Source organism: Rhinichthys klamathensis, unplaced genomic scaffold (genome assembly GCF_029890125.1).
Source record: "Rhinichthys klamathensis goyatoka isolate OS25496 unplaced genomic scaffold, OSU_Roscu_1.1 h1tg000032l_1, whole genome shotgun sequence".
Lineage (NCBI taxonomy): Eukaryota > Metazoa > Chordata > Actinopteri > Cypriniformes > Leuciscidae > Rhinichthys > Rhinichthys klamathensis.
Window position 1 is genome coordinate 90,702 of NW_026606581.1, and position 26,230 is coordinate 116,931.

Here is a 26,230-nt window from a genome sequence, read left to right on the forward strand (position 1 = left end):
CTCCTCGTCGCTAGACGTCCAGCCTGGAGAGGTAAATGTAATTTGAGCCTAATGGGTGGAGCTGAATATCCAACTGTACCCTAACCCAGGGGTGTCAAAACTCGGTCCTGGAGGGCCACTGTTATAAAGATCTCATTGACTTACAAAATTTCAAATTATTTTCTGGCCATATAAATATCCACCAAATTGCTTGCTCAGTTTGGTTCTCAATGAAACTGAGGTGGGTTTTTTTCCTTTTCAAGAATGAGCTCCAAATTCTCATATTATAATATAGGTCATAAAAGCCTGATGTATTAATCATTGTAGGATAAAACATAAAACACATGCAATTTTTAGATTTTCTTTTTTAAATTAGACTTTTCTGACTATTATTGTACGTCAAGCTTAACAGGGTTAAAATAAAAGAAATAAAGTTCTGTAGCTGTGCTGTTCTGACTGAGCTCCCTCAAGAGCCCAACCCATTCACCAACAGCAAGACCTGCTCTTCTCGCGAGATTTCCGTAACCCGTCACCCCCGGTCTCTCTGGCAGAGTTCCGTCTTCTTCCCTCACTGTGCGTTTCATTCCACACTGACCTGACCCTGCCAAAGCGAAACCAGCAGACGTGCCGCCTACAACCGGGCCGGAGCCGCAGTCCACAGCGCTTCCCCTTCAGGAACGCCTTTACATCCTGACAATAACAATAACCGCGAGGACACCACCGCAGGTACGTGAAGCAGCGGCTTTATACACAGATAGTGAAGTGAAGCGCGAGTGAATGGAGCAGATCACACGGGGCCTAGCGCACTTCTCGCTCCGCAGATCCTTCATGCCATGCCGACGGAACACAGGCACCCTTGCTCAGGACAAGGGTGTGGATTTAAACCGTGAAGACCTGAGATTCTAGCTGTCGGTCGACCGTAAATATGTGCTTCGCATGGGGGTTTTAAACCTGCTGAACAAGCTGATGATGTCCAATCAATCCACGGCACGCCTCTCTATATACAGCTAAGCTAAGCTAGTAATACTAATCAGTGCGATAGAGCTGAAGATATGTTCTCATTTCCCTGCTGTTTTTCACATTACATGCTTGACTGGGCAGTCTCATGCTTCTGCTGCTGGTTATTTGGTCAGTCATATGAGGTGTCAGTCAGTTCCTTATTAAACGTCACGACCAACTTTAAATCTTTACTGGCATGAAGTAATTTCAGCGAGGGACTTTGCTCCTTGCCCCCACTTTATGTTGTCTTATCGTAGATCTCACAATGAAAATAATATATTGGTTTGTTTGAACTTGTCGCTGCCATTAGAGCCTGGTTTGATTTAAGTAGCCCTTCAGGGTTGCACACTTCCCTTGATGAAGCTAACGGAAAGGATTATCTGTCAGTAGTAGATGGGTGGCTTTAAATAGTCGCCATAAGTTAGCGCATGCGCACTGACCTGTCTTCTAAGAAACAGAAGGAAGCCTATATGCATCCCAGTCGTTAAAAGACCTCATGAAATCAGCAAATTGTTGCTTTTTAATCCGTCTTTTATCTATAGCATTTCTAAAAGTTCTACTATTTAGCAGGTTTAAAGTATACAGTAATTTATGATGAAAAAAATAACCCTAAAATATCTCTGACTCATTTAGACAGCAACTTTCAGGTTCCAGGAAGTAAAAACCCCATTCATTTTCTCCATAGGGGAATTGATTTTGAATGATAACATATAAACCTTTAAAGTCCTCAGGAATTGATTGGATCATTCTCATTAGCTATTGGTCTATGCCATGTGAGTGACAGGTTGTCCCGCCCTCGTGCCAGTAAACGCATCATCAGAGAAGAGATGAGCTGCAAGAGGGGAGGGGTTTTATTTTCATTAAAGATAACCAGGGCACATGAATTATAAAATAATGATAAATCATTTATAATAGATACGGTGATGTTTCATTAAAAAAAAATAAGAATTGTCCATTTTGATTTCATTGTGACTTTAAAGACAGACCTACTCCGTTAATTGATGTTATATCTTTCTGTTGAAGCAACTAGTCCTAATTATTTCAATTTATTTTTTAAATCATGTTTAACAGTGGAATTCCTGGACATACATTAGCCATTATTCTGCTAAAAAACTGAATCGAAACAAGTAAATCACATCAAAATAACTCTTCAATGCCCGCCCCACTGCTATGAAGCACTGCGAATAGCTTAATCAACCTACGCTATTATTCTACTGAAATGTTTTAGGGATGCACGATATGTCGGCCACCATATCGATATCGGCCGATATATGTTAATTTTTAATGTTATTGTTATCGGCCGATATATTAAAGCCTATAAATAATGGATTATTCCCTTCAGCTGAAACACTTCAGATACGCACTGGTGTTCGCCATGATGGTTTTGAATCACTTGAAAATATAATTGCATTCACTTAAAAAAGGAAAATACATTTAAGTGCAACTTGTGAAAGTGAATGAATGAAAGTCTGTCATATAGGCTACATAAAATTATAATGAGAAAATAATTATAATTGTGTGCTTGGGACATGGATTTAATGGTGAGACTTTTGTTTTTGTAATCAGGCTCTGAAAAAATTATATAAAAATTTGGATTTAGATTAATCTGCCAATATATTAGTTATCAGCTTTCAAATATAAATAATTATCGGTTATCGTATCGCCTAAAATGTTCATATCGGTGCATGCCATAGATCACACTATTTAATTTGAAGATAGCAAAAACATACTTGGCATTTACTGCAATTATATTTGGTTTGTTACATCATATTTACTAAATTAGAAATAAATAATTTGAAAATGAATTCTATGAACAATTGAACTTGATAAAAAAAGTTATACTTTAGATGGCAAATACTTGTTTCTGTTTCTATAATATTAACGCTATAATACTTTTTCGTTAAGAGAGATATTGTTTCTATATACATTACATCTTCAATAGTTTTATATATATATTTATCCATCATTTTATTTTGATTGTCGTTTGCAATCCTTCATTAAGGCCATTCGGGTTTGTCAGGTTGTGAAATGCTTTGTTGCCTCAGATCAACGTTTTTATGTTGTGATTCACCTCGTAGCTTGATTGGTTTGGTTTAAGGATATAACTCTGCAACAGACTTCTTTTTTTATCCCAATGTGAAAAGTACTTTTCTAACCAAGGCTACTGAAAAAGTGGGCAACACTATTGCACCCAGGGGTGTGTACACATTTCTGTCCTATCAGATGCTCTTAAGAATGAGAATGCCCCTCCCACTATTACCACTAGACAAGTATCTAATCATGGTCCTTCGCTGTGATGTTATTAAAAAGTATGATTTATGATGTTATTAAAACAAAAAGTATACACTCACCGGCCACTTTATTAGGTACACCTGTCCAACTGCTCGTTAACACTTAATTTCTAAGCAGCCAATCACATGGCGGCAACTCAGTGCATTTAGGCATGTAGACATGGTCAAGACAATCTCCTGCAGTTCAAACCGAGCATCAGTATGGGGAAGAAAGTTGATTTGAGTGACTTTGAACGTGGCATGATTGTTGGTGCCAGAAGGGCTGGTCTGAGTATTTCAGAAACTGCTAATCTACTGGGATTTTCACGCACAACCATCTCTAGGGTTTACAGAGAATGGTCCGAAAAAGAAAAAACATCCAGTGAGCGGCAGTTCTGTGGGCGGAAATGCCTTGTTGATGCCAGAGGTCAGAGGAGAATGGCCAGACTGGTTCGAGCTGATAGAAGGGCAACAGTGACTGAAATAACCACTCGTTACAACCGAGGTATGCAGCAAAGCATTTGTGAAGCCACAACACGCACAACCTTGAGGCGGATGGGCTACAACAGCAGAAGACTCCACCGGGTACCACTCATCTCCACTACAAATAGGAAAAAGAGGCTACAATTTGCAAGAGCTCACCAAAATTGAACAGTTGAAGACTGGAAAAATGTTGCCTGGTCTGATGAGTCTCGATTTCTGTTGAGACATTCAGATGTTAGAGTCAGAATTTGGCGTAAACAGAATGAGAACATGGAACCATCATGCCTTGTTACCACTGTGCAGGCTGGTGGTGGTGGTGTAATGGTGTGGGGGATGTTTTCCTGGCACACTTTAGGCCCCTTAGTGCCAATTGGGCATCGTTTAAATGCCACGGCCTACCTGAGCATTGTTTCTGACCATGTTCATCCCTTTATGGCCACCATGTACCCATCCTCTGATGGCTACTTCCACCATGTCACAAAGCTCTAATCATTTCAAATTGGTTTCTTGAACATGACAATGAGTTCACTGTACTAAAATGGCCTCCACAGTCACCAGATCTCAACCCAATAGAACATCTTTGGGATGTGGTGGAACGGGAGATTCGCATCATGGATGTGCAGCCGACAAATCTGCGGCAACTGTGTGATGCCATCATGTCAATATGGACCAAACTCCCTGAGGAATGCTTCCAGCACCTTGTTGAATCTATGCCACGAAGAATTGAGGCAGTTCTGAAGGCAAAAGGGGGTCCAACCCGTTACTAGCATGGGGTACCTAATAAAGTGGCCGGTGAGTGTATGTCCAGCCCCAACTTCCTTATACAAAATGTTATTACAGTAAAGAAAATAGTGTTCTTGGGGCATTTTGTAGATACTGTTAGAGAACTTTGTTTATATTGGTGTGGAGCTGCTCTTTTCACGCCATGTTGCCTTTGCAGCCAGCAATATAGTTTCCTCTCTTTGTCTGAATCATTGTTCTTAGTAGTGTGTGTATTTAAACAAAGAGAGGAGTTTATGTAATAAGACTAGTAGATGACTTCATTTTAACTTCCTGTGCCTCCTGACTTACAAACAAAGGGGTTTCTTTTTCTTACATGGGTCTGAGAGACTGTTTGATTGTTTTAAATTGTTCAGAACAAATTATAGTAAAGCTGGATTAGTGGCCGACCAATATACATTTTTTGATGGCCGATATCTTGGAGAGCTGGGTGACCGATGGCTGACATCAAACTATTTAATTTGAAGATAGCAAAAACATACTTGGCATTTACTGCAATTATATTTGGTTTGTTACATCATATTTACTAAATTAGAAATAATTTGAAAATGAATTCTATGAACAATTGAACTTGATAAAAAAAAGTTATACTTTAGATGGCAACTACTTGTTTCTGTTTCTATAATATTAACGCTATAATACTTTTTCGTTAAGAGAGACCGTCACCTAATGAAGTGGGAAAATGCTGTCGTTCATATCATATCAGCATATGATACATATCATATCAGCCGATTCTGATAATTAAAAAAATGGCCAATATCGGCTTTGGCGATATATATCAGTCAACCACTAAATGAAACCGTTACCTTGATGTTAAACCACCATAAAAATTCCTGATGGTTAATATTACCGTTTCATATTTTACTTATCATTTAAACCATATTTGATTTTCGTGATTTGAAATACTCACTTACATTTATTAATTTAACTGATGCTTTTTTCCAAAGTGACTTACAATTGCTATATATGTTAGAGGTCGCACGCCTCTGGAGCAACTAGGGGTTAAGTGTCTTGCTCAGGGACACATTGGTGTCTCACAGTGGATTCGAACCCGGATCTCTCACACCAAAGGTTTGTGTCTTATCCACTGCGCCATCACCACCCCATGTTCAGCATAATAGTCTAAATTAATTCTATGAACATGTAAGAGGGAACCGACTGTCTTTAGAAAAGTTTCAATGGCATTTGCTTTTCATCTTCGCTCTGTGTAATGCCTAAATAAACAAAGACATTATATATAGGGAGACGGTGCACTCTGATTACTTATGAATGAGAGAATGTGAATAGCGAATAAGCCCCGCCTTCTAAATGAAAGAGCCAATCGATGATTAGTAAAGTCATTGTGTCACTGCAGCTGCTGTTAGAAGCTCTGGTTGCTATAGCAACAGGCAGTGTTCTGAGATGCTCTACTGCGCATCTGCTTCGTCCAGGCTAAAAAATTCAGGACAGTTTTTTTTTTTTTTCTGATTCGAGCCTTTAGAAACCAAATTTGTTAAGAGACCAGATTTCATTGGTGATTTAAAATTTAATCGTAAGCTTGGCGAACGGTTTTGGAAAATTTGATGTTTTCCTTTCAAAGAGATAGGAGATGGTCGAAATGTTGCAACAACACAGTCGTGTCCTTTATAATGTCTCCTCAAATAATGTCTACGGCACGCTGCCGTCCGCGACACAGTATCTATTTTCTTTACGTCCGCTTTCCCGTGAGATCACGTGAGGTGCTAAATCTGGCATGATAATCTTGAAGTCCCCCTGTAGTCAATCATTTTATCCCTTAAAACTCATCGTTGATCACCAAAATTACATATTTAAACTTTTTTGCCTTCATGCCTTAAAATAGCTTAAATTTAACTCTACATACTTGCCTCATTTAGTATACGCGGTTCTATGAATTCGCAAATTAGTCCCGCCTCCACTCACTCACACCGGGTCAGAGATCCGCGTGTTGATGTGATTGGTTACAAGGTAGTTTGTGACGACAGAAACACCAGCGATTTCAAACCGCGTTTTTGGGACTGTCTTTGGTTCACTGCAGTTTTAAGGATAAAATACTCATGAATTTGCACATGCTTTGTCCTAAAGCACATTAAAAACACCTCATAGGCATATAAACAACTTTAAAAGCTTGATTTTCACCACAGGGGGACTTTAAGAATATCTTGTAGTGTAAGATGTGCCATGATTTTCAAATCTTGTAGTGTGTGCAGGTTTGAGATTTAAAAGAAGAAAATCTGTGGAGATTCTCCTTTATGTGCGTGATTTCACTTTCGGTTAATTTTTAAAAACTCCTGTTATCTGAGCCCGGCTTAAACTCAGGTTTACACATTGGAAAATGTAGGCCAACCGGATATTCCATGCATGCAGACAGTTCGCATACTGTACTATAGCAGAACTAGTGAGAGTGGTAAGCCATTCTGAACATAGCCAGGCGAAGTGTTTACGGATCCAGATTAGAGACACGCATAGGCCTGGTTTCACAGACAGGGTTTAGATTAAACCAGGATTAGGCCTTAGTTCAATTGGGATATTTAGTAGCTTTTATAAACATGCCTTAAAAAAAACATTACTGGTGTGCATCTTGACAAAACAATGACATATTTCAAGATATGTCAGAGGCTTTAAGCCTTGTCTTTGAAACCGGGGATAGTGTTGTTGACCAGATACAAGGCCACAGGTCCAGTGTGCTGCATAACGCAACAGTCTCTCACAGATCTGCCGAAACACCTCATCCTGTGGCCGCGTTCAGACACACCGCTTCTCAGTGATTCTCAGCTTTGTTTTGGCTTTCCTCTCGGCAGGACAAAGAAAAGCACACGCAGTTCAGAGCAAGTGAGCGCACCACACCCATTTCCACTTTGTTCTCTGTGCACAGGGATGTGTGAAGCCAAAGAAATGTTTCCACTTACTTAACTAGGAATATGCAAGTAAGGGCAATGAGCAGATTGTGCTTGCACCTCAACAGCTGCTTGTCCCGTCTTGCATGTTTCCGAAATTCCTTTCCTTCATTTCCCTTAGCTTTCACGCAAGTATTTTCTTTTTTATTATCATATTTGATTATAGATTTTAAAATATAATTTATTCCCCGCGATGCAAGCTGGATTTTCCGTATCATTGCTAATCTTCTTTAAAAATCTTTTAAATATGCTGATTTATTAAACATCTCTTTTTTTATTATTAGTGTTGTGCTGCTTAAGATTTTTGTGGAAGACCATGATACGTTTTTTCAGGATTATTTGATGAACTGAACGTTCAAAAGAACAGCGTTTATTTTTGTAATGTCTTTATCAATTTTGAGCAATTTAATGCATTCTTGCTGAATAAAAGAATTCATAATAAAAAAAAAATAAAAAAAATGAAGTTACCCCACACATGGTAAGATAACATGATAGTGCTGGTTTGAAATGTACCTATATTGAAATGTGAAGAAATGCAATGCAAGTCATAATATTTATAGTTTAATGGAGTATTACTGATTAATGTAGATTAGTCCCTTACATTAGTTCATTAAAGGAAAGGTAACTGCAGCCCCAGACATTTAGGCTCTTGTCCATGCATGTACACAGAGATGATTAGTTGTGTCCCAAAGGATGCACAACACACTATGAACTCAACTGTGTAGTGTATGAATTTAGTTAATTTGTCATTCAACATCAGAGTCTGATAGCGTCTCGCCTCAGCTAAAATAAACATGAATCAAAAATAAAACATGAATTTAGAATATTTTACTATTAATAATGAATTTAATTGTTATTTATGTCATTGTTTATGCAAAACAAAAATTTCTTCACAACTTTAGTTTTATCTTTGTCTTTTCTCTCTTTTTTTGCAATCTGATTGTTGAACTAAACATTTAAAAAGTTGTGTAATTGTCCAAGCAATATATTAAAGTTGTATATTAAGATACTTTGCCTGTGAATGCAGTTTTAGGTACTCACTCACTACACACCACATGCTCCCATGTATTGATAGACCCAATAATCAATATACCAATTATGTAAAAAAAAATATTGGTAGAAAATATTTCTCAAGCCCATTATCGTTATATTTCTTATTTTATGCATCATTATCATTATGATGATAAATCAGAGAAATTCTGCAGAATAAATTTTAAAATGTTTTAGATGCTGACATCCTGGTAGCTGAAAGTATAAACGAATTAGAAAAAATATTTACCGTAATGTGCATGAACGTATTTAGTAAATGACAAGCATTCCAGTTCCACCCTAATTCTCTCGGTCTGCCTTGGGACTAATTGCTTTTTAAGAGAATGACATAGCCAACAAGAGACTATTTCCAAGAAATAAAGTTGCATGTGAACTCTTTTATTTATGTGCACTAAGTAACGTTGTGAGATGTGAGTGGAAAATGGAGTGTGTTAGACTGATGGCCTCTTTAAGGACTCCTGGGAAATTGTAATAGAATGGTGCTCCTAAATGTATTCATAATGTAATCGGCTTATCCAGATTCCCAGCACAGTGGATCTCTCGGACACGCTGAACCGAACAGACTTTTGCTTTTGCTCTCAGACAGAGAGCCAGGCCGTTCCAGGACCTGGTGCTTCTTGTCGTTGGTTTTCCTCACTGTCCTGAAGGCAGAACTCAGTCATGCGTGTCATCCAGCACAACAGGGCACTGTTTCTGTTTGCTTTGGATTCTGTACGAAAGCACTCAACCAAACGTCCACTTTTATGGCTTCCATCAGGAGGCTGTCTTTTCCTTGTTGCCTAGTCGTAATTATACATCAGACGAAACATTGATTTTTTTTTTTTTTTCTTGGGTAATAATGTTTTGATGAGCAATACATTTGTTACATAATTTATTAATCTTTTTTAATGATTTATTCTTTTGGTGGATTGCATGTTCAGATATTCGTACTAGAAAATATTCTGGGGGCCATGAATTTTTTTGGAAAATGACCAAAAACGTTGGCGCTGGCTGGTTACTTAAAAAAAAAAAAAAAAAAAAAAAAAACGATGGCGGGGAAAGAGTGAACTTTAAGATTAATAAATACTTTAATGTTAACAAAAGAAACCTTATTGTAAAGTGTTACCATTTTTTTTTCTTTCTGTCAGACTTTAGGTTTTTATACAGATATAAAACATTAAAAAAAAACTAAACTTATTTTATTTCAGCTAGTTTCCAATGCAGCATTTCTCATTTTCGTTTAGTTAAAGGTACAATATGTAAGCATTTTGTAATAAAATATCCAAAAATCACTTGCACAGTGTGATATATTTCCTGCAGTTGTGTACTTACAATATCCCAAAAGTCTCCAAAGATTTTTTATTTTAGAGAAATTCCCATTTTCAATAAGTGGCCGTCGCGGAAGAAAATGTCGCCTGTCAATGACGCAATATCCGCGCTATCATCGGTTTCCGCTCGTACTGCCATAGCCATGACGTAACCATGGCGACAGACGCGGACAACTGCGTAGTGCGTAACGTTTAGCGGCACGCAGTTCTCGTTTCTTTCAAACATAGATCATGGCAAGCAGACTTTGGGACAAACAAGGAGAACTAAAATGAGGATCAATATCAGCGTGGCGTTTTTGAGATGCCGAGAGCTCCACGTCCGCAACTAACTTGGACTTGACAGAGCTTTACGAGTCACGACTTGACAGCTTTATTAGACAGGTGAGCAAATGTACATAAAACAAATCAATGTTATATAACGTTAGCTCAACATGATGAAATGTTAGAATATGGTCAGTATGTTATTCTAATGTTGATCTAGCTTACTGCTAGTTTTCGTATAGCAAACGAACCAACACGTAGTATAACATTATAACTTTCAACACACATTTAAATGCCGTTTAGTGTGATAGTGTAACGTTAGACCGAGTGAAGCAGCGCTGCGTTACCTCACACGTTTAATTCGTCTAATAAACTGACCTGTGTGAGTAATCCAGCACTCGCGGGTAGTTCGGTAGAATTAAATGTCCTTATTCCTTTATATCCGCGGGACTCGCGTGTGATATCTGTCTCTTTAGCAATCACGACCTGCTTCATACTACTGTGATGTTAAAAACATGAATGTTTGCACTCATCCATAAACATTATTAGATCCATCAGCTTGACAGCAAGTCCCATCATTCAGCTCATCACTGCGTCATCAACCTACGCTTTGTTATTGTTGGAAACTGCGCCCTCTTGTGGCGAAAAAAAAACCTACATATTGTACCTTTAATGTTTAAGTACTAAAATATCTAAAACTTAATATAAACTATACATAGGCCTAGACATTAAAATAAATAAGTGAAATTGACAAACACTAAATTACTAAAACTTGAACTGAAATTAAAATGAAAACTGAAAATATATTTTAAAAAATCTAATGAATAATATTAAATTATAATAGTTATATCAGTGATACTAAAATAGCACTGGTCAGACTAACATGGAGGGTTTTTTTTTGGGGGGGGGGGACATTATTTTCTTCCCCTGGCTTTAATATCAACCAGGCGCAAGATTGACATTCAGCCTGAACAGATGTTTTTTCTGCACTGAGGCCTTAAATGGCTGAGCTTTGGACAGATTAGCATTGAGGGGGGAGTCAGTGCCGTTTTCAGATCTGAGACCACTCTGCGTCAGCGGACTGGAGTGACATTTTCCCGGCTGGATATTTTTGTTGCTTGCAAAGCCCCTCTGCACTTGAGTTTAGGATGTCAATCGAGTTAGCAAGGGTGTCTTGAATGACCGTTCTGGGTTGGTGTAGCTCCGCGGAGTCATCTGTTCAACAAAGAAATACTATTCATTTATATATAAATAATAGAGGCAGTTTTAGCTGCGTTCTTATTTAGCTCAGTGATCATATTACTCCTATACAGTCTCGGTTCATGCTGAGAAAAAAGGACGTGTGTGAGCGAGTGTCACTTGCTAACAGGTACTTAGCTCGGTGTCAATAAGTAAACCCAGATTGCTGCCCTCAGCACACACTAATTGGCTCATACCACTGTGTGAGAGTGGAGGTGGAACAGACACGCCGGAGATATGGAGGAGGTGTGCTTTTTAGAGTAAAAGAAAGAAGTAGATGTCAAACATAGAAGAGGAGGCGTTTCTATGTATACTGTTGGTTGGCCATATTAGAACATCTTATGCAACTTGCTGAATAAGTGTGCCATGATTTCTTTTTTTTCTTTTTCTAAGGAAGGTGTGCTGATTTTGCTATGCCTGAGGCGTTCTGTTATGCTCTGCCTTTAAATGGCAACTGGTGAAACAACAAAGGGCTGTGGCAGCGGCATAGTCTGTTAGCAAATTGACGATACATATCTTTATCTCATGTTGTTTAAGATGATAATGAGATTGATTCAATTCAGGGGTGATCTGATGTGGTATACATGTAGTTGTGTTGTATATGGCCCTTCTCTATATATCCAGATATTTGGGTCAATCAAAACACCCTAAGGTCCAGTGAAATGGCTTGAAAAGTGAAGTTTTTCTCTTGAAATAAGTGAGCGTGCATATCACAGAGTAAGTCCTCTTTTTATTAAATAGCCTATAGCGTTTGGTTTACTTCACAGCCTAGCAAAGCCACACTTTTTTTTTTTTAGCTTATGACATCCACAGTTGTATTAAATTAAGTTAATAGATTCCCCCTTTATATTTATCAAGAAACCGTTACTACAGCAAAACAGTGATATGTTTTAGTAATAGTGATGTATAGTTTGAAAAGCTTGCAATGTAGGCTTCTACATGTCACCAGTGTTATCTTCTTTTTAGTGCTGTCCAAAACTTCATTCGCCCCAATATGAAGCATATTATCAGCGTTTGAATCTGTGTAAATAAATGGTAAATGGACTGCATTTATATAGCGCTTTTACAGACCCAATGGCCACCAAAGCGCTTTACATTTGCCTCACATTTACCATTCACTCACTTATTCATACACCGACGGGTGACGGCAGCCATGCAAGGCGCCATCCAGCTCGTCGGGAGCAGCCGGGGTTAGGAATCTTGCTCATGGACACCTCGACACTTGGTCAGGTGGAACCGAGGATTGAACCACCAACCTTCCGGTTTGTAGACAACCCACATGAACCACTGAGCCACTGCCGCCCACAATTCTTGTATCGCCAAGAATATATTGCAATACTGTAAGAAAGGTGATGTATTGCAATATTCCTTGTATTTTAGGAAGAGGATCTAATGTTAGAAAAACTCTCATAAAGAACACCACCATAAGACCATATGCATAAAATCTGAGCAAAAACTTGATTTAATCAAAACAGGGGGATCTGCATTTATATCACTAATCGCTATTTTGTTCAATCTAAGCTAAGGGAAAATGGTAAAGTGCAGGATTCTTTACACACACAGTATTAACAACAGAAAGTGCTGTTAGTCCTCTGCTTGACACTGTTTTTTATATTTACTGCTTGCTTTAGAGCATCTGCATCTAAAGTGCCTTTACTTGAGTGCTGAATTGCAAATATCCACACCGCTATGATCAGATGCTTTCTTGCTGCTGTCATTTTTGTTGTGAGTTTATTTTGGTATCGAGAGGAAAGTGAGAGTGAGAGTGGTACATATTTACATATTCTTTCGAGACGCCACTCTCAGCAACGCGGATGGCTTCGGGATGTTAAGCGAGCTCTTGGATTCAATGTGTTTGGATTCAGCTTCAGCGCTGTACACCGTGGCAGGAGCTGGTACAATTCTATCATCTTGGCTTTGCTAATGCTAACGTTAGCGATACACCCTTGTGCTTCTCTACGTCACAGTTTACATTCTGAGATGACACTGCCATATAGGGGTCAGGGTTAAACCAAACACAAAGCCACTGACACGAATCTTGGAAGTATAACAAATAAATATATATCGACAGTGTTTTTGAGAATCTATACAGTATTATCAAACATAATATCGTGCTATGTATCGGTATTTTCTTACACTCCTACGATGTGCCATTTAGCTGAAGTGCAGAATTGTCATCAAAATCTGTATCGGTGGGTGAGAGAAACTGAAAAGCCACGTAGAAATTTGCAAAAGCAAGATTTAATCTTCAAAATGCGCATTTTGTCATTGTTAGCAAGCACACTTAGCCTACTATAAAGACTATACAGCAGGTCCAAATAGACCAGGGGTGCAAAACTGTTACTTGAACCCTAAATATAAACACCTGATCCTGATCTACAGGTATGTGTGTTAGAGCAGGGTTCGAAACTAAACGCTGCAGTGTTAAGGCTGTGGCTGTCCCTCAAGGAACTGAGTTTTGCATGCCTGACATAAACAATGTTGATTCTTTGTAGATTGCAGTATTCAGTTGTTTGTTCGGCCCTGTTGTCATGCATCCTGCTGGACTGAACATTTGTGCTCACCTTGTCTTTCTGCTCTTTGTGTTCTTTTAGAATGGCGCTGGACATGGTTGACTCACAGTACCTTCTCATCCTGGCACCGTCGCTGGTAATCGCTCTCATGTTCCTCTTTTTCTGGCTCTTCATGAAAGAGACTTCCTACGATGAGGTTCTGGCCCGCCAGAAAAAAGACCTTAAACTGCCTCCCGCCAAGCCCGAGGCTCGTAAGAAGAACGAGAAAAAGAAGAACAAGAAGAAGGAGACCGGCGGAAGTGGAGTGGGAGGAGGAGGTGGAGGCGGCGAGTCGGAGGAAGACCTGAGGGATTTCGATACATCTGATGCCACTAGCCCTGCCTCAAATGATGAGGATTCTGAGGCGGTACCCATGAGTCCACCTGTTGCTGCGCCTATCCTGGCAGAACCTCCGTCCGGGATAAGAGAGAGGAAGAAGAAAGAGAAGAAGCCAAAAGCCTCTCCAACTCCTGCCCCAACGGTTGTACCGCTTTCCCGTACCACCCCAACTACTCCTCCTGCCTCAGAAGAACCGGAAGTCAATGGTTCAAAACCTGCAGTCCGTAAAGAGCAAGCCATCCCGCTGACCAAGCAGTCCAGCCCACCTCAGGCCACGCCCCCTGTCCCAGCTGAGACTACCGGCAAAAAGAAAGCCAAGAAGCAGAAGAGTGAGTCTGGTGAGTGGACTACTTACAAATGTGAATGTGTGTCAAGCAAATGCCATGTAAGTGGTCAGAGCAGTTTGTGATTTTTCTGTTACAGTAGGGATATTAGGCTTTCACGTCTTATTGTGCTTGAACAACCTAAAATCGCTCGACCGTTCAAACTGGCAAGACTTAAAGGGATACTCCACTTTTTTTGGAAATAGGCTTATTTTACAACTCCCCCAGAGTTAAACTGTTGAGTTTTACCGTTTTTGAATCCATTCAGCCGATCTCCGGTTCTGGCGCTACCACTTTTAGCATAGCTTAGCATACATCATTGAAGTGGACAAGACCATTAGCATTTCTAAAAAAAAAAAATGACCAAAGAGTTTCGATATTTTTCCTATTTAAAACTTGACTCTTCTGTAGTTACATCGTGCACTAAGACCGACGGAAAATGTAAAGTTGCGATTTTCTAGGCTGGTATGGCTAGGAACTATACTCTCATTCCTGCGTAGTAATCAAGAAACTTCACTGCCGTACCATGAGTGCAGCAGGCGTAATGATATGACTCAGCGCCTGAAAATAGGCTACCTTATCAACACAACGGAACTACTTAAGGAAAAATATCTGGTCTTTTTTTTTTTTTAGAAATGCTAATGGTCTTGTCCACTGCAATGATGTATGCTAAGCTATGCTAAAAGTGGTACCGCCAGAACCGGAGATCGGCTGAATGGATTCAAAAACGGTAAAACTCAACAGTTTAACTCTGGGGGAGTTGTAAAATGAGCCTATTTCCAAAAAAAGTGGAGTATCCCTTTAAAAACACATGCGACACCAATTGGTCCAGTGACATTTCCGTCAACTGTCCTGAATGTATTTCACCAATAGCCGTGGACTCAACTTGGACTTAAAGTCCAACTCAAGTCAGAGTAAAATGCATCAGAGTCCATCACAAGTACAAGTCCATTAAAAGTTGTCCCAACTCTACACAATATAGACACTGACACCTTAAAAACATATCATCAGGGAAGCGCTAATTTAACGTCAGTGATCTTTGCAAATGATTCCAAAATGGAAAAATTTTGGCTAAATATTTTAACTTAAAAGATGTTGCATGCATGGTAACACATGGCAATTTCAGAATGGGCGAGACACAAAATCATTTTTGAAAGTTCTTTTCTTATGTTCCTCTATGAAGATAACTAGCTCTCTTTTCACACAGAAGAGCATCCACCTGAGGTCAAGCTCGATCTGTCTCCTCGTGTGGTGAAGGAGGAGCCTGTGATCATGGAGGTAAAGGTTCAAGACGGAGCCGCCCCTGTTACTACAGCAGCGCCACCTACTGCCTCCAGCGGCAGTGGCCGTCGAAAGAAGAAGCAGAAGGTGGAACCTGTTGTCACAGGTAGGAAGACACCAAAATAAGACAAACTAGAGAGGATAAAATTCGCAGAGTTGAGTCAACAGTGAGAAAAGACTTCTTTGAAAAACATAAAATCATACTGACACCAGAGTAAACTTACTAGCCAATGGCGATTCTGTTACCTTTGTGTGTTTAGAGGGTTTGTCCAAGTTTGTTTCTCCAAAACAGCAAAAAAAGCACCATGAAAGTGGTTATAAGCTTTCGTAACTCATTCGTGCATATTTAAACTGCATATTTAAAAATATTTCCATGACAAAAATGTTCTTAAGACTTTTATTCTTGCTTTAAAGTGTTCATCCCCATTCACTGATATTGTATGGGAAAGAGCCGCATGAACATTCTTTTAAACTTCTCCATAGATGAATGATGACACAATTTTAGTTTTGCATAACTTATTCCTTAAGTGACTCCTGTGGTCATATTTGTTTCAGTGGATGAGGTACATGTCCTGTCCTCTGCCCCAGTCGCTCAAACTGACTCCGCTGCCCCGACAAACCACCAGAGCAACCAAAACAACGAGACACCGCCTCCTGCTCCCGCGCCCACCAAACATGGCAAGAAACAGAAGAGTGAAACCAACAAAGGTACTTGGCATCTTTTAATGCATGTTTTACAGTAGCACATGTATATGGGTATAATATGTGGGGAAAATAGTCGGATCTTAATTATTTAAAACAATTTTATTGATACTTAAGTATATTCAGAATCAGCATTTCGCCCATATTCTCCACCATCTTGGAATATTTGTTCCACTGAGCCTCGTACAAAGCATAATGGAATGGCCTTCTCCACGAAAGATGCATGCAATCTTCTTGACTTAGAATATGTCCTGAAGGCGGTGTGAACTGATGTGTCTGTTTTTGTGCAGAGAACTCTGAGGTGAAGCTGAAGGAGTTGCTGGCCGGTCTGAGTGGACTGGTGCTGTCAGATACTGATGTGGTCAGTCTCGTCTCGCTGCTCAGAGACAAGAGTCCCAATGCTTTGGACAACTGGTACAAGGTTAGAGGATGAGGTTCACTTTCACTTTTTGTTTAGTGTTTTTTGCCGTCATGCAGCAATGAAATATGTTCAGGATTGGAAGTTTGAGTAGTCAAATTTCTGATGATTTGTCTGGTTGTGTTTTCTTAGTCTGCAGCTAAGTTTGAGCCTTCGGCCCAGCAGCTCGCAGAGAAGGATCGTCTTCTGAGCACGCTACAGGAGGAGGCGTCCATTGCCAAGGGCAAAGTCAAACAGTTAAGCCAGGTTAGTCATTTATGTCTCTTATGTTTCCTGATGTGAGTACCAGGCTTCCTGGTTTGGATATATGTGGCACTTTTCATGAACAGGGTTCAAATTAATGTCCCACTTAAAATAAAAAATTAGTTTTTCAGATATATCAAGGAAAGAGTCTCATTACTCTATTATTAGAACATTGATTTACATTGATTGATTGGTTATTATTTGATTACATTTTTTAAAGTTTATTACTAGAAAATAACCACATCACACAAATCAGGGTTGTAAATATTAAATAAAAATTTCTAAGAAATAAGGTTCTGAATAATTAGCTATTAACAGCAATTATAACCTGTTATAATAATAATAATGACTAATTAACATTTTCTGAGTTTTTTTACTTTTGTAAAGTGCCACATAATTGCACTGTAAGCACACCATAAATATAACTGTCAGCTTTGCTTCGTTTTGTTGAGCATGGTAGTAATTTATCGAATGGGATTTCAGGAACTGCAGGCCGAGAAGCAGAAGACAGGCCGTGTGGAGTCTGTGCTGCATGAACATCGTGTTGCCAGAGATAAAGACATCATGCAGGCTAAAGCTCAGAGCTACCAGGAGATGCAGATTAAGGTAATCAATCTCGTTGGCCGATAAGACTGTCATGCAGAGGGCAAATTGCAGATTAGTGCAATTTGATCTGACCATACGTGTCATGAAGGAGCAGGAGGAGGTGTGCTTGATGTGGTACGCTTAGTGAGAACGTCCAATGACAGGTGAACTTTCTCTCTGCAGTTTCAACAGGTCAGAGAACAGCTGGAGAGTCAGATCGCTCGGCTGCAGCAGGAGAACGGCATCCTGAGAGATGCTGTGGAGAGATGCTCCACCACCAACCAGATGGAGACCAAGTGAGTTATTTTTATTGCCATTTTCCAGCTTTTCTGATGAAATGTGCCGCACAAACTGTTAAAGGGTTAATTAACCCCAAAATTAAAATTGGCATCAATTACTCTCCCTCCTGTCGTTCCAAACCCGTAAGACTTTTGTTCATCTTCGGATCACAAATGAAGATCTTTTTGATGAAATCTGAGAGATTTCGGTCTCTCTATTGCCAGCTACGCATCTGACACTTTGATGCTTCAAAAAGTTCATAAAGTGATAGTAAACCTAATCCATATGAATTGAGCGGTTTAGTCCAAATTTCTTGAAGAGACTCTATCACTTTATATAATGAACAGATTTAATTTAGGATTTTATTCACATATAAACATTTATCAACTCACACATCAGTTGTGGTGAACAGAAGCTCAATATTCGCTTGACGTGTGATAACCAATGAGGTTCATTCTCGTGTTACGCAGCACGTTTGAGCTTCTGCAAGAACCAATGAGGGTTGTTCTCGCACATCAAGCAGGTTTGTTTGAGCTTCTGTTTATGTTCGCTGATAAGTGTTTATATGTGAATAAAAGCCTAAATTAAATCTTTCATCATATAAAATTAGTCTCTTTAGAAAATTTGGACTAACCGCTCAATTCAAATGGATTAGTTTTACGATCTCTTTATGAACTTTTTGAAGCATCAAAGGGGTAGTTGTGTAGCTGTTAATGGAGGGACAGAAAGCTCTCAGATTTCATCAAAAAGATCTTTATTTTTCATCTTCATTTTCGACAACACGAGCCAAACTCTTTCAGGCCTCAGCCACAACTCAGTGTTTGTGGGTGGGGCAAAGTAGGCGTAGTTTGCGGGCTGTTAGTGAAGGGATAGGCTGGTATTATACAAATTTGTTACAAACCTATGTAGGTATGTTACAAAAGTGAATCCGTTATAGCTGCCAACTCATTTTTCGACAATACATTTTTTTGTAGTGCACTTTGCAGAGCTTTTACATTAAAAAAACGGCATGTAAGGTAATATTTGGGCAATTAAAGCTCGGACTGAAATGATCAGGGACCTTGTTAAAAATAAACTTTTTAAAGTTACATTATATTCTCATCAAGAACATCTATTTTCTCTCAAAAGATGAAAGAAAATGTAATTCCTCCTAATATGGCCACTTTAGAGCGCTCATATGGTGTCTCTACAATTGGAGTTTTCAAGCACTGAAATTGGTGGAAAAACTGGGAAATTTCCAAAAATCTTTGCAAACTTAGATGGTTTCAATTTAATGTGTGTTTTCAGGCAGTCATCAGAGCTGAATAAACTGCGTTCGGAATACAACGGCCTGATGAAAGAGCTAGCGGAGACCAAAAACAAGCTGCAGCAGGAAGAGTTGCAGCGGAAGGGTCTGGAAGTCAACTACAAGCAGAATGCGTCTCAGCTGGAGGTGCCGATCACACCACACCCACAAAGCCATTGCACAATACACATCTTTGAACTGAATCCCATTATTATTATAACACCAAACAAGGCATTTACAAAATCAGTTCGCCATGTTTTATGATGTGTGAAATGCAATATACAGGGTTCCCGCGGATCCTTAAAAAGTCTTAAAAAGTCTTAAATTAGATTTTTAAAATTTAAGACCATAAAAAGTCTTATAAAGTCTTATTTTTACTTATGAAAGGTCTTAAATTTTAGATGACACTTTGACTTAGACATATCTAAAAGCTTTCCAAATTAAAACTATCTAATTAGCGTACGTATTTTTATTTAGGCCTATTTATTATTCTATCTTTGTGGATTTGCTAATTCACGTGACATTTCGCGTCACTCGCGAGTCGCGGCAGCATAACTGTCTCCTGCACGCGAGAGGAGAGAAGGAGAAGAAAGGTCGTAAATGTCAGTTCAGTTGTAAGCATGGCCGTAGCCAGCTATGAGGTCACCGAGGTCCGGACCTCGGTCATTTTTTTTACATTCAAAAATAAAATGTCAAGCTCTCTGAATGATTAATTAGCAGTGTTTAAACCACCTCATATGAGTGTTTGCAATTCATGTTGCTGCGAGAAGCTGGCGCAGTGAACTGAACGGGGCTTGAGAGCGCGTTGTGAACGCGGGTGCAGCCTCCGTGTTGCCAGATCCACCTAATAGAAAGGTGGCAGTAGTCACCTGTTTTTCTGATTTAATGTGACACTTTAGGAAGTTATTAATGTGGAAAGGTTTAGTGATATATTAACCTTATTTCCAAAACACAAGCTTTGAACTTATTTCGGATTATTATTATTATTTTGTTTTGCTTGTTTTTCGTAGCAATATCTGGCAACATTTAACTGTCGGCATTAATACATTTAAAAAAAAAGAAGCTTATAGACAAACTGTAATTGCATAAAGCTACCACATTCGGTAAGACAAACGCAATGACAATCGATTATCTGTAAGAAATGTATAACACTATCAAAAACAATAGCATAAAACAGATCTGTATGTTAGCCTACAGAATGAAATTTGCCAAATAACTTACTGGCCAGCTGGAAGACGGCTCATGCTGTTTAGTTAACCTTTCACAAAGCCATCATAAAAACATTAATTAAAGCAGTGTTTCTCAACTAGCAATCTATTCAGTCAGCATATTTGTGTTTGATCTGTGTGAATTTCGTCCGAATTTGACGAGTGATTAAAAGATGGCTAATTCGTAACAGTTCGTACGACCTCACTCGTACGAATTAGTACGATTTTTGCTAAAACGTACATATTTGACGAGTTGCCCAATTCGTATGAATTCGTACGAATGACCCTGACCCCGCCCCTAAACCTACCCATCACGTGGGTTTAGACAAATCGTACAAATTCGTACGAATGAGGTCGTACGAATTCGTACGAATTAGCCATCTTTTAATCACTCGTCAAATTCGGACGAATTGGTCGTGAGATTGCGTTGCACTTGCTAGACCTACTTTTTCTTTGCACAAAACTCTCCAGAAAGTGCCATTTTGGTTTATTTTTCACAAAAAAAATCCCGGGGGGGCAAACCCTCGGACCCCCCTAGTGAGAGACTACCCCACACATAATTAAATCCAAATTTAACCCCTGTATATATATATATATATATATATATATGCCAAATTCCATTAAAAAAAAGGGTCACAGCTTAATGTCCATTGGGAAATGTGGGTCCAATGGCCAAACCATTATTATAGCAAAATTCTTTACACAACACCCCGGACCTCACTAATTTTCAAACCCTGGTTACGGCCTTGGTTGTAAGTTCATTCTTTATGTGCCTATGGTGTGCGATGTGTATTGTCTATTATGATATTGTAATCATTGTTTTAACAATGTACGAGGCACTGCGAGCTGACATCGCATTTGTCTCGTGCTTTCACTGCGTGATGTGTGCAGTGTAACTGTTATGTCCCCAAATTAGTTTTTGTCTTATATTTATATCATATTATGTTCTTATATTAGAATATCACATCAGAAAGAGTGCCGTTTTCCCGTGCACAATTCCAAGTGTGATATTTATGTTATACAAAAGTTAAATTAACAATAAGTTAACATTGAGTTACTTTTTAGACACAATATTGTCAATATTGTTTGTTTTCCCTTTATTTCGCCGACTATAATTTCAAAATGAAACAGTAGCAGAGTCTCAATGCAACCGACAGCGATGATTTCTTGACTGAAATCCGCGTTTTGAACGAATCACTTGCTTCTTTCCCGAATGAATCAGCCGTTTGAACGAATCGGTTGAATGAATGACTCCCTCAACTCACTTACTCACAACAGTGATTTGCCGCTGCGGTTTCATATTTAAAGTACCCTTTAAATAAAATGTTAAAATTAGAAATCATTTCATATTTAAATATTGAATATTGATTTAAAAATAGGCTATATATCTCATAGCTTTATTTATGCAGTTGTAAATGGAGTGTAAATATATTAATGCCACTTCTGATGCCGCTTCTGTCACCTCTGCACTGCAAAGATGGATTTTGATTGAATGATTTAATTTGACTGGTAACAGTGGTACTGTATGATTATTATATAATTAAGTATTATTGTATAATTACTGTATAATGTAATTTGAATGATAGTATTTGACATTAAAGGTGATGCATAACTCTAAATAAGTTTAGAAAAAATGTCCATATATAGGTGAAAATGCCCCTGAAAAAATCAATTTAAGGTGGCAAATATTGCCCCTTAATTAGGGCCCAAGCCTTGAAAAGGCGAAGGCCCTATTGTTTTCCTAAGGATTATTCTTTATTAGGGCCCAAGCCCAAAGGGCGAAGGCCCTATTGTTTTCCTTAGGATTATTTATTATTATTATTATTATTATTATTATTATTATTATTATTATTATTATTATTATTTTTCTGCTACCTTTTGGACACTTTTGGAGGCCTTAACATGCTCAAAAACTCCTGAAACTTTGCACACATGTCAGAACCCGCGGCCATCAGGGCCGGGCTGAAGATGGTACCCGGGCGTGGCAGGGGGGCTCGACAGCGCCCCCTGGAACGGGGTCCGAAAACATGGTCCATAAATCAAACACGCTTGCATGTAATAATATGAAACTCGGTACACATGTAGATCTCCTCGTTTCATATATACTTCACACTCTTACTTTTTACCCCAGCCCAACAGGAAGTCGGCTATTTAGGGTTGTTGGTAAAACACACGCAATGGAATGTGAAATACTCCTCCTAGAGAATTCAAACAAACGGCACGAAACTCGGTCAGCATGAAGTCAAGACATTGAGGATGAAAGTTTGCGAGGGGATTTTTGATATCTCGAACGGTTTGGCCGTGGCGAGGAAACGAATTTATGGCGAGAAACAACAAACAAGAAGTGCGTTATAACTTCTGCATACATTAACTGATCTTGATGAAACTTCAGCAGTGTGATCGCTGTAAGAGGCCGATCACATGGATGTGACTATTGTGAGTCAAAGTTATAGCGCCACCAACTGGCAGCAGGAAGTGTGTCACTTTCTAAATGCTTTTGACAAAAGTGGGGGGGTTAGTTTTATCTACAGTAACAAAACTCGATATGTATATTGTACTCTTCGAGCCGGACAACTTTCTAATTTACCGTAATTAGCTACGACCAACAGGAAGTCAGATATTTTGGTTTGAATGTGGATTTCAGATTCTGAGTTTTTAGCTACTCCTCCTAAGTAGTTTATTTTATTCATGCCAAACTTTTTCAACATGATGAAAATACATTGAAGATGCTAAATTGTGAACAGATATTGAATATCTCAAACGGTTTTGCTATGGTTGAGGGATTCAAGTAATGTCAAAAAAAGAATCAGGGCATGTCTCATATCTTTCTAAAATGTAATTATACACCATTTATTTTTATATAAAATTATACAAATATTAGAACTAAACCCATTTTATTCCTTTTTTTCAATTTAAGAATTATTTTTAAGTTTAAAAACAGCCAGAATGGTTGTTTAGTCAAAAATAATAATAATCCAAATCATATATAGTGCTATACTGCCCTCTTGTGTTCAAAATCAGGTAGGCCTATTGAATTTATAAATATTTATATATTAGGGATGTTACTATGGGAATATTTTCCCACCGGTTAATCAACGTGTGATTGTGTAAACCAATTGTGTAAACCTCCCGCTGGGGGGTTTAAAAACACTAACTTGAAAGCGAAAGTATAATATGGACGTCCGCACAGACATTGAAATGGTGGCGCTCGAATGAATTCCTATGGAAGTAGAAATTAACTAAACGTTCGCTCTGTTCTGCTCGCTCGTCGCCATGGACGCGCACCATTATGAATGCCAGTGCAGCCGCATACTTTTTAGTGTCACTAAAATTAGTGCAATTTCGGGGGCCGATTGCTTGAATTGTGAGTTCAATAGTCTATTATTTTTCACGGAAAACACAACAATAAAAGAGTACAATGACAGATTCGCTTAAATAGGCGTTTTTACATAAAATAGCCTATTCCGTCATCATCTTTTCAGTCAGCTCTTCACTCTCGTGATTAATGAAATTTGACTCCTGTTGCTGATATTTGCTGCAACTTTCGTTCAGCTCACAATTTAGTAAGCAAACACGTTTCAAATGTGTTTTTATTTTATTTTTGTGTATGTGTGTGTATATGTATGTATATATATAAATATAGCTTATGTTTCAAATATGAGTTAATTAACAATCGTTGGAAAGAATGATACTTTTAAACATAACACTAAACCGTCATTAGGTGTCGCCAGGCGACCGTCTTAATGAGCGAGTCATTGATTCATTCGTTTGAACGACTGAGTCATTCATGAATGAGATAGATGTTTATGGATTGATTGGTCATTGAATCTTTGAGTCAACCGATTCGTTCAAAATGCTGAATCATTCAGTAATGAGAACGCGTTGCTGTGAGATGCGCGATGGTTCTGCTGTGATCTTTGTTTAACTATTTTCGCTGCTGAAACAGAAAAAAAGTCAATATTGCATGTAAAATGTAAGTGATTTGACTTGTGTGTGTGTGTGTGTGTGTGATTGTGTGTGTGATTGTGTCTGTTACAGTGATAAGAGTTTAACCCTTGTTAAACTTTAGGCCTTGTCTTTTTGGATATATATCTTTTTATATTAAAAAATAGTCATACAACCCATATATTTTAAATGTATTGTTTGCTTTAAATTACATTAAGATTGTATGTTTGGTAATTGAACCTGAATGAATTTTAAATGAATGTGCTATATTTCAGATCATATATTTGTTTTCCTTAAAATTTGAACTAACACTAACTTTATTCTCATCTGAATGATAGATTATTTATTTCTGTATAAAATAAAAACACATTTGATTTTTCTTTTTTAATCAATGTAGAATGTGTAACTGAAAAAATAAACAGATTAGGGCTCTGTTTGATGACAAGAAATGAAAACCAATGCGATATGATGAATGTCCAAAAGATGGCTCCCACAGACTGTTTTTAAATAGGATTGTTTGATATTTTTTGCTTTTAAACTGTGTGTGTGTGTGTGTGTGTGTAAGATATTTTGGTTGGGTGACAGTTGTAGTTTACAGTTTGACATGAGTTTATAGCTTGACAAAAGCACAATGTTGTGTTTTATTGCAAGTGTACACAAATATAAGTAAACACTTTGCAGTTTGAATAATGTCCTGTATGAACAAAAGGACGGAGTATGTTTTTATGTCTACATTGTTCAATTACGCCACACACACACACACACACACACACACACAACACACACACACACACACACACACACACACACACACACACACACAAACACTATTTTTCTAATCAGATCAGGCAAGTAATATTCTGTCTTGTCTCTTAAAAAAACAATATATATATATTTATGTATATATATATATATATATATGTGTGTGTGTGTGTGTGTGTTTGTGTGTGTATTAGGGGTGTAACGGTACATGTATTCGTATTGAACCGTTTCGGTTCGAGGCTTCCGGTTCGGTACGCATACAAACCGAACGATTCCTTGGACCATTTTTCCTGCCGACAAAATTCGCGCTGGCGCGATCACCACAACGTTGCGCAACATCAAATGGCAAGCGTAATGAAACCGGAACGAAACTGCGCTATTGTGCTTCACGGATCGTTTATCAGTTCGGAGCAGAGCAGCAACATCTGTGCAGCGGGAGCCGATCTCGATCAAGCGACACTGTTACAACCGTTACAACACAGCGCCAAGAGATCCAGTAAAGAAAACATTTGAGTTCGCCACTGAAGTAATAACATCGCTGCGAGATCTAGTGAGAAGCATTCAAATTTCTCCGTTATTAACCGTAGATCTCTATTAGATCAAACAGCGCTGACGTGGAAACCAGGAGAAACATTGTGCCGTGAATGAACTAGTAATACTTTACGTCCACAGACCAGCAACATTCACCATGGATTTAATATAGTAACACTAACTGTAACCATTTTGGCTGGAATAGTGAAATGCTTTCAAGTAGGCCTACTTCACACATCTTTTTCCAGCACTTCAAAACTCAAATATTATATAAATAAATAGCCTATATGAAGAGTTCAGATGCAAAAGCCTCTATAAGTGCCATTTGAAATTTTCTTCTAGAAATTAGTATGATCATTTTTATGAAGCTTGTACATTTAAGTTCAGTAATTTCACTCAAATGACAATTAATAGGCAATCTTCATTGCCATTTAAGTGAAATTACTGAACTTAAATATACAAGCTTGATAAAAATGATCATTCTAAGAAAATTTCAAATGGCTTTTGCATCTAAA

At 38.4% G+C, this 26,230-nt stretch overlaps 1 protein-coding gene across 5 annotated transcripts in view; it reads left to right on the forward strand.

The window, feature by feature from the left end:
- The first annotated feature begins 537 nt into the window (after window positions 1–537).
- The window catches only part of ktn1 (kinectin 1), a 73,661-nt gene continuing 47,968 nt past the window's right edge, over window positions 538–26,230 (forward strand). For 3 of the 5 annotated variants that reach the window (XM_056245466.1, XM_056245467.1, XM_056245470.1), the window contains exons 1-9: window positions 538–705; window positions 13,857–14,491; window positions 15,684–15,863; window positions 16,313–16,465; window positions 16,750–16,880; window positions 17,010–17,123; window positions 17,604–17,726; window positions 17,889–18,001; window positions 19,272–19,416. In XM_056245466.1, the coding sequence (XP_056101441.1) occupies window positions 13,858–14,491; window positions 15,684–15,863; window positions 16,313–16,465; window positions 16,750–16,880; window positions 17,010–17,123; window positions 17,604–17,726; window positions 17,889–18,001; window positions 19,272–19,416 (1,593 nt within the window). In that variant the 5' untranslated portion in view covers window positions 538–705; window position 13,857. The remainder of the gene's footprint in view (window positions 706–13,856; window positions 14,492–15,683; window positions 15,864–16,312; window positions 16,466–16,749; window positions 16,881–17,009; window positions 17,124–17,603; window positions 17,727–17,888; window positions 18,002–19,271; window positions 19,417–26,230) is intronic. The other 2 variants (XM_056245468.1, XM_056245469.1) reach the window with 2 other exon arrangements.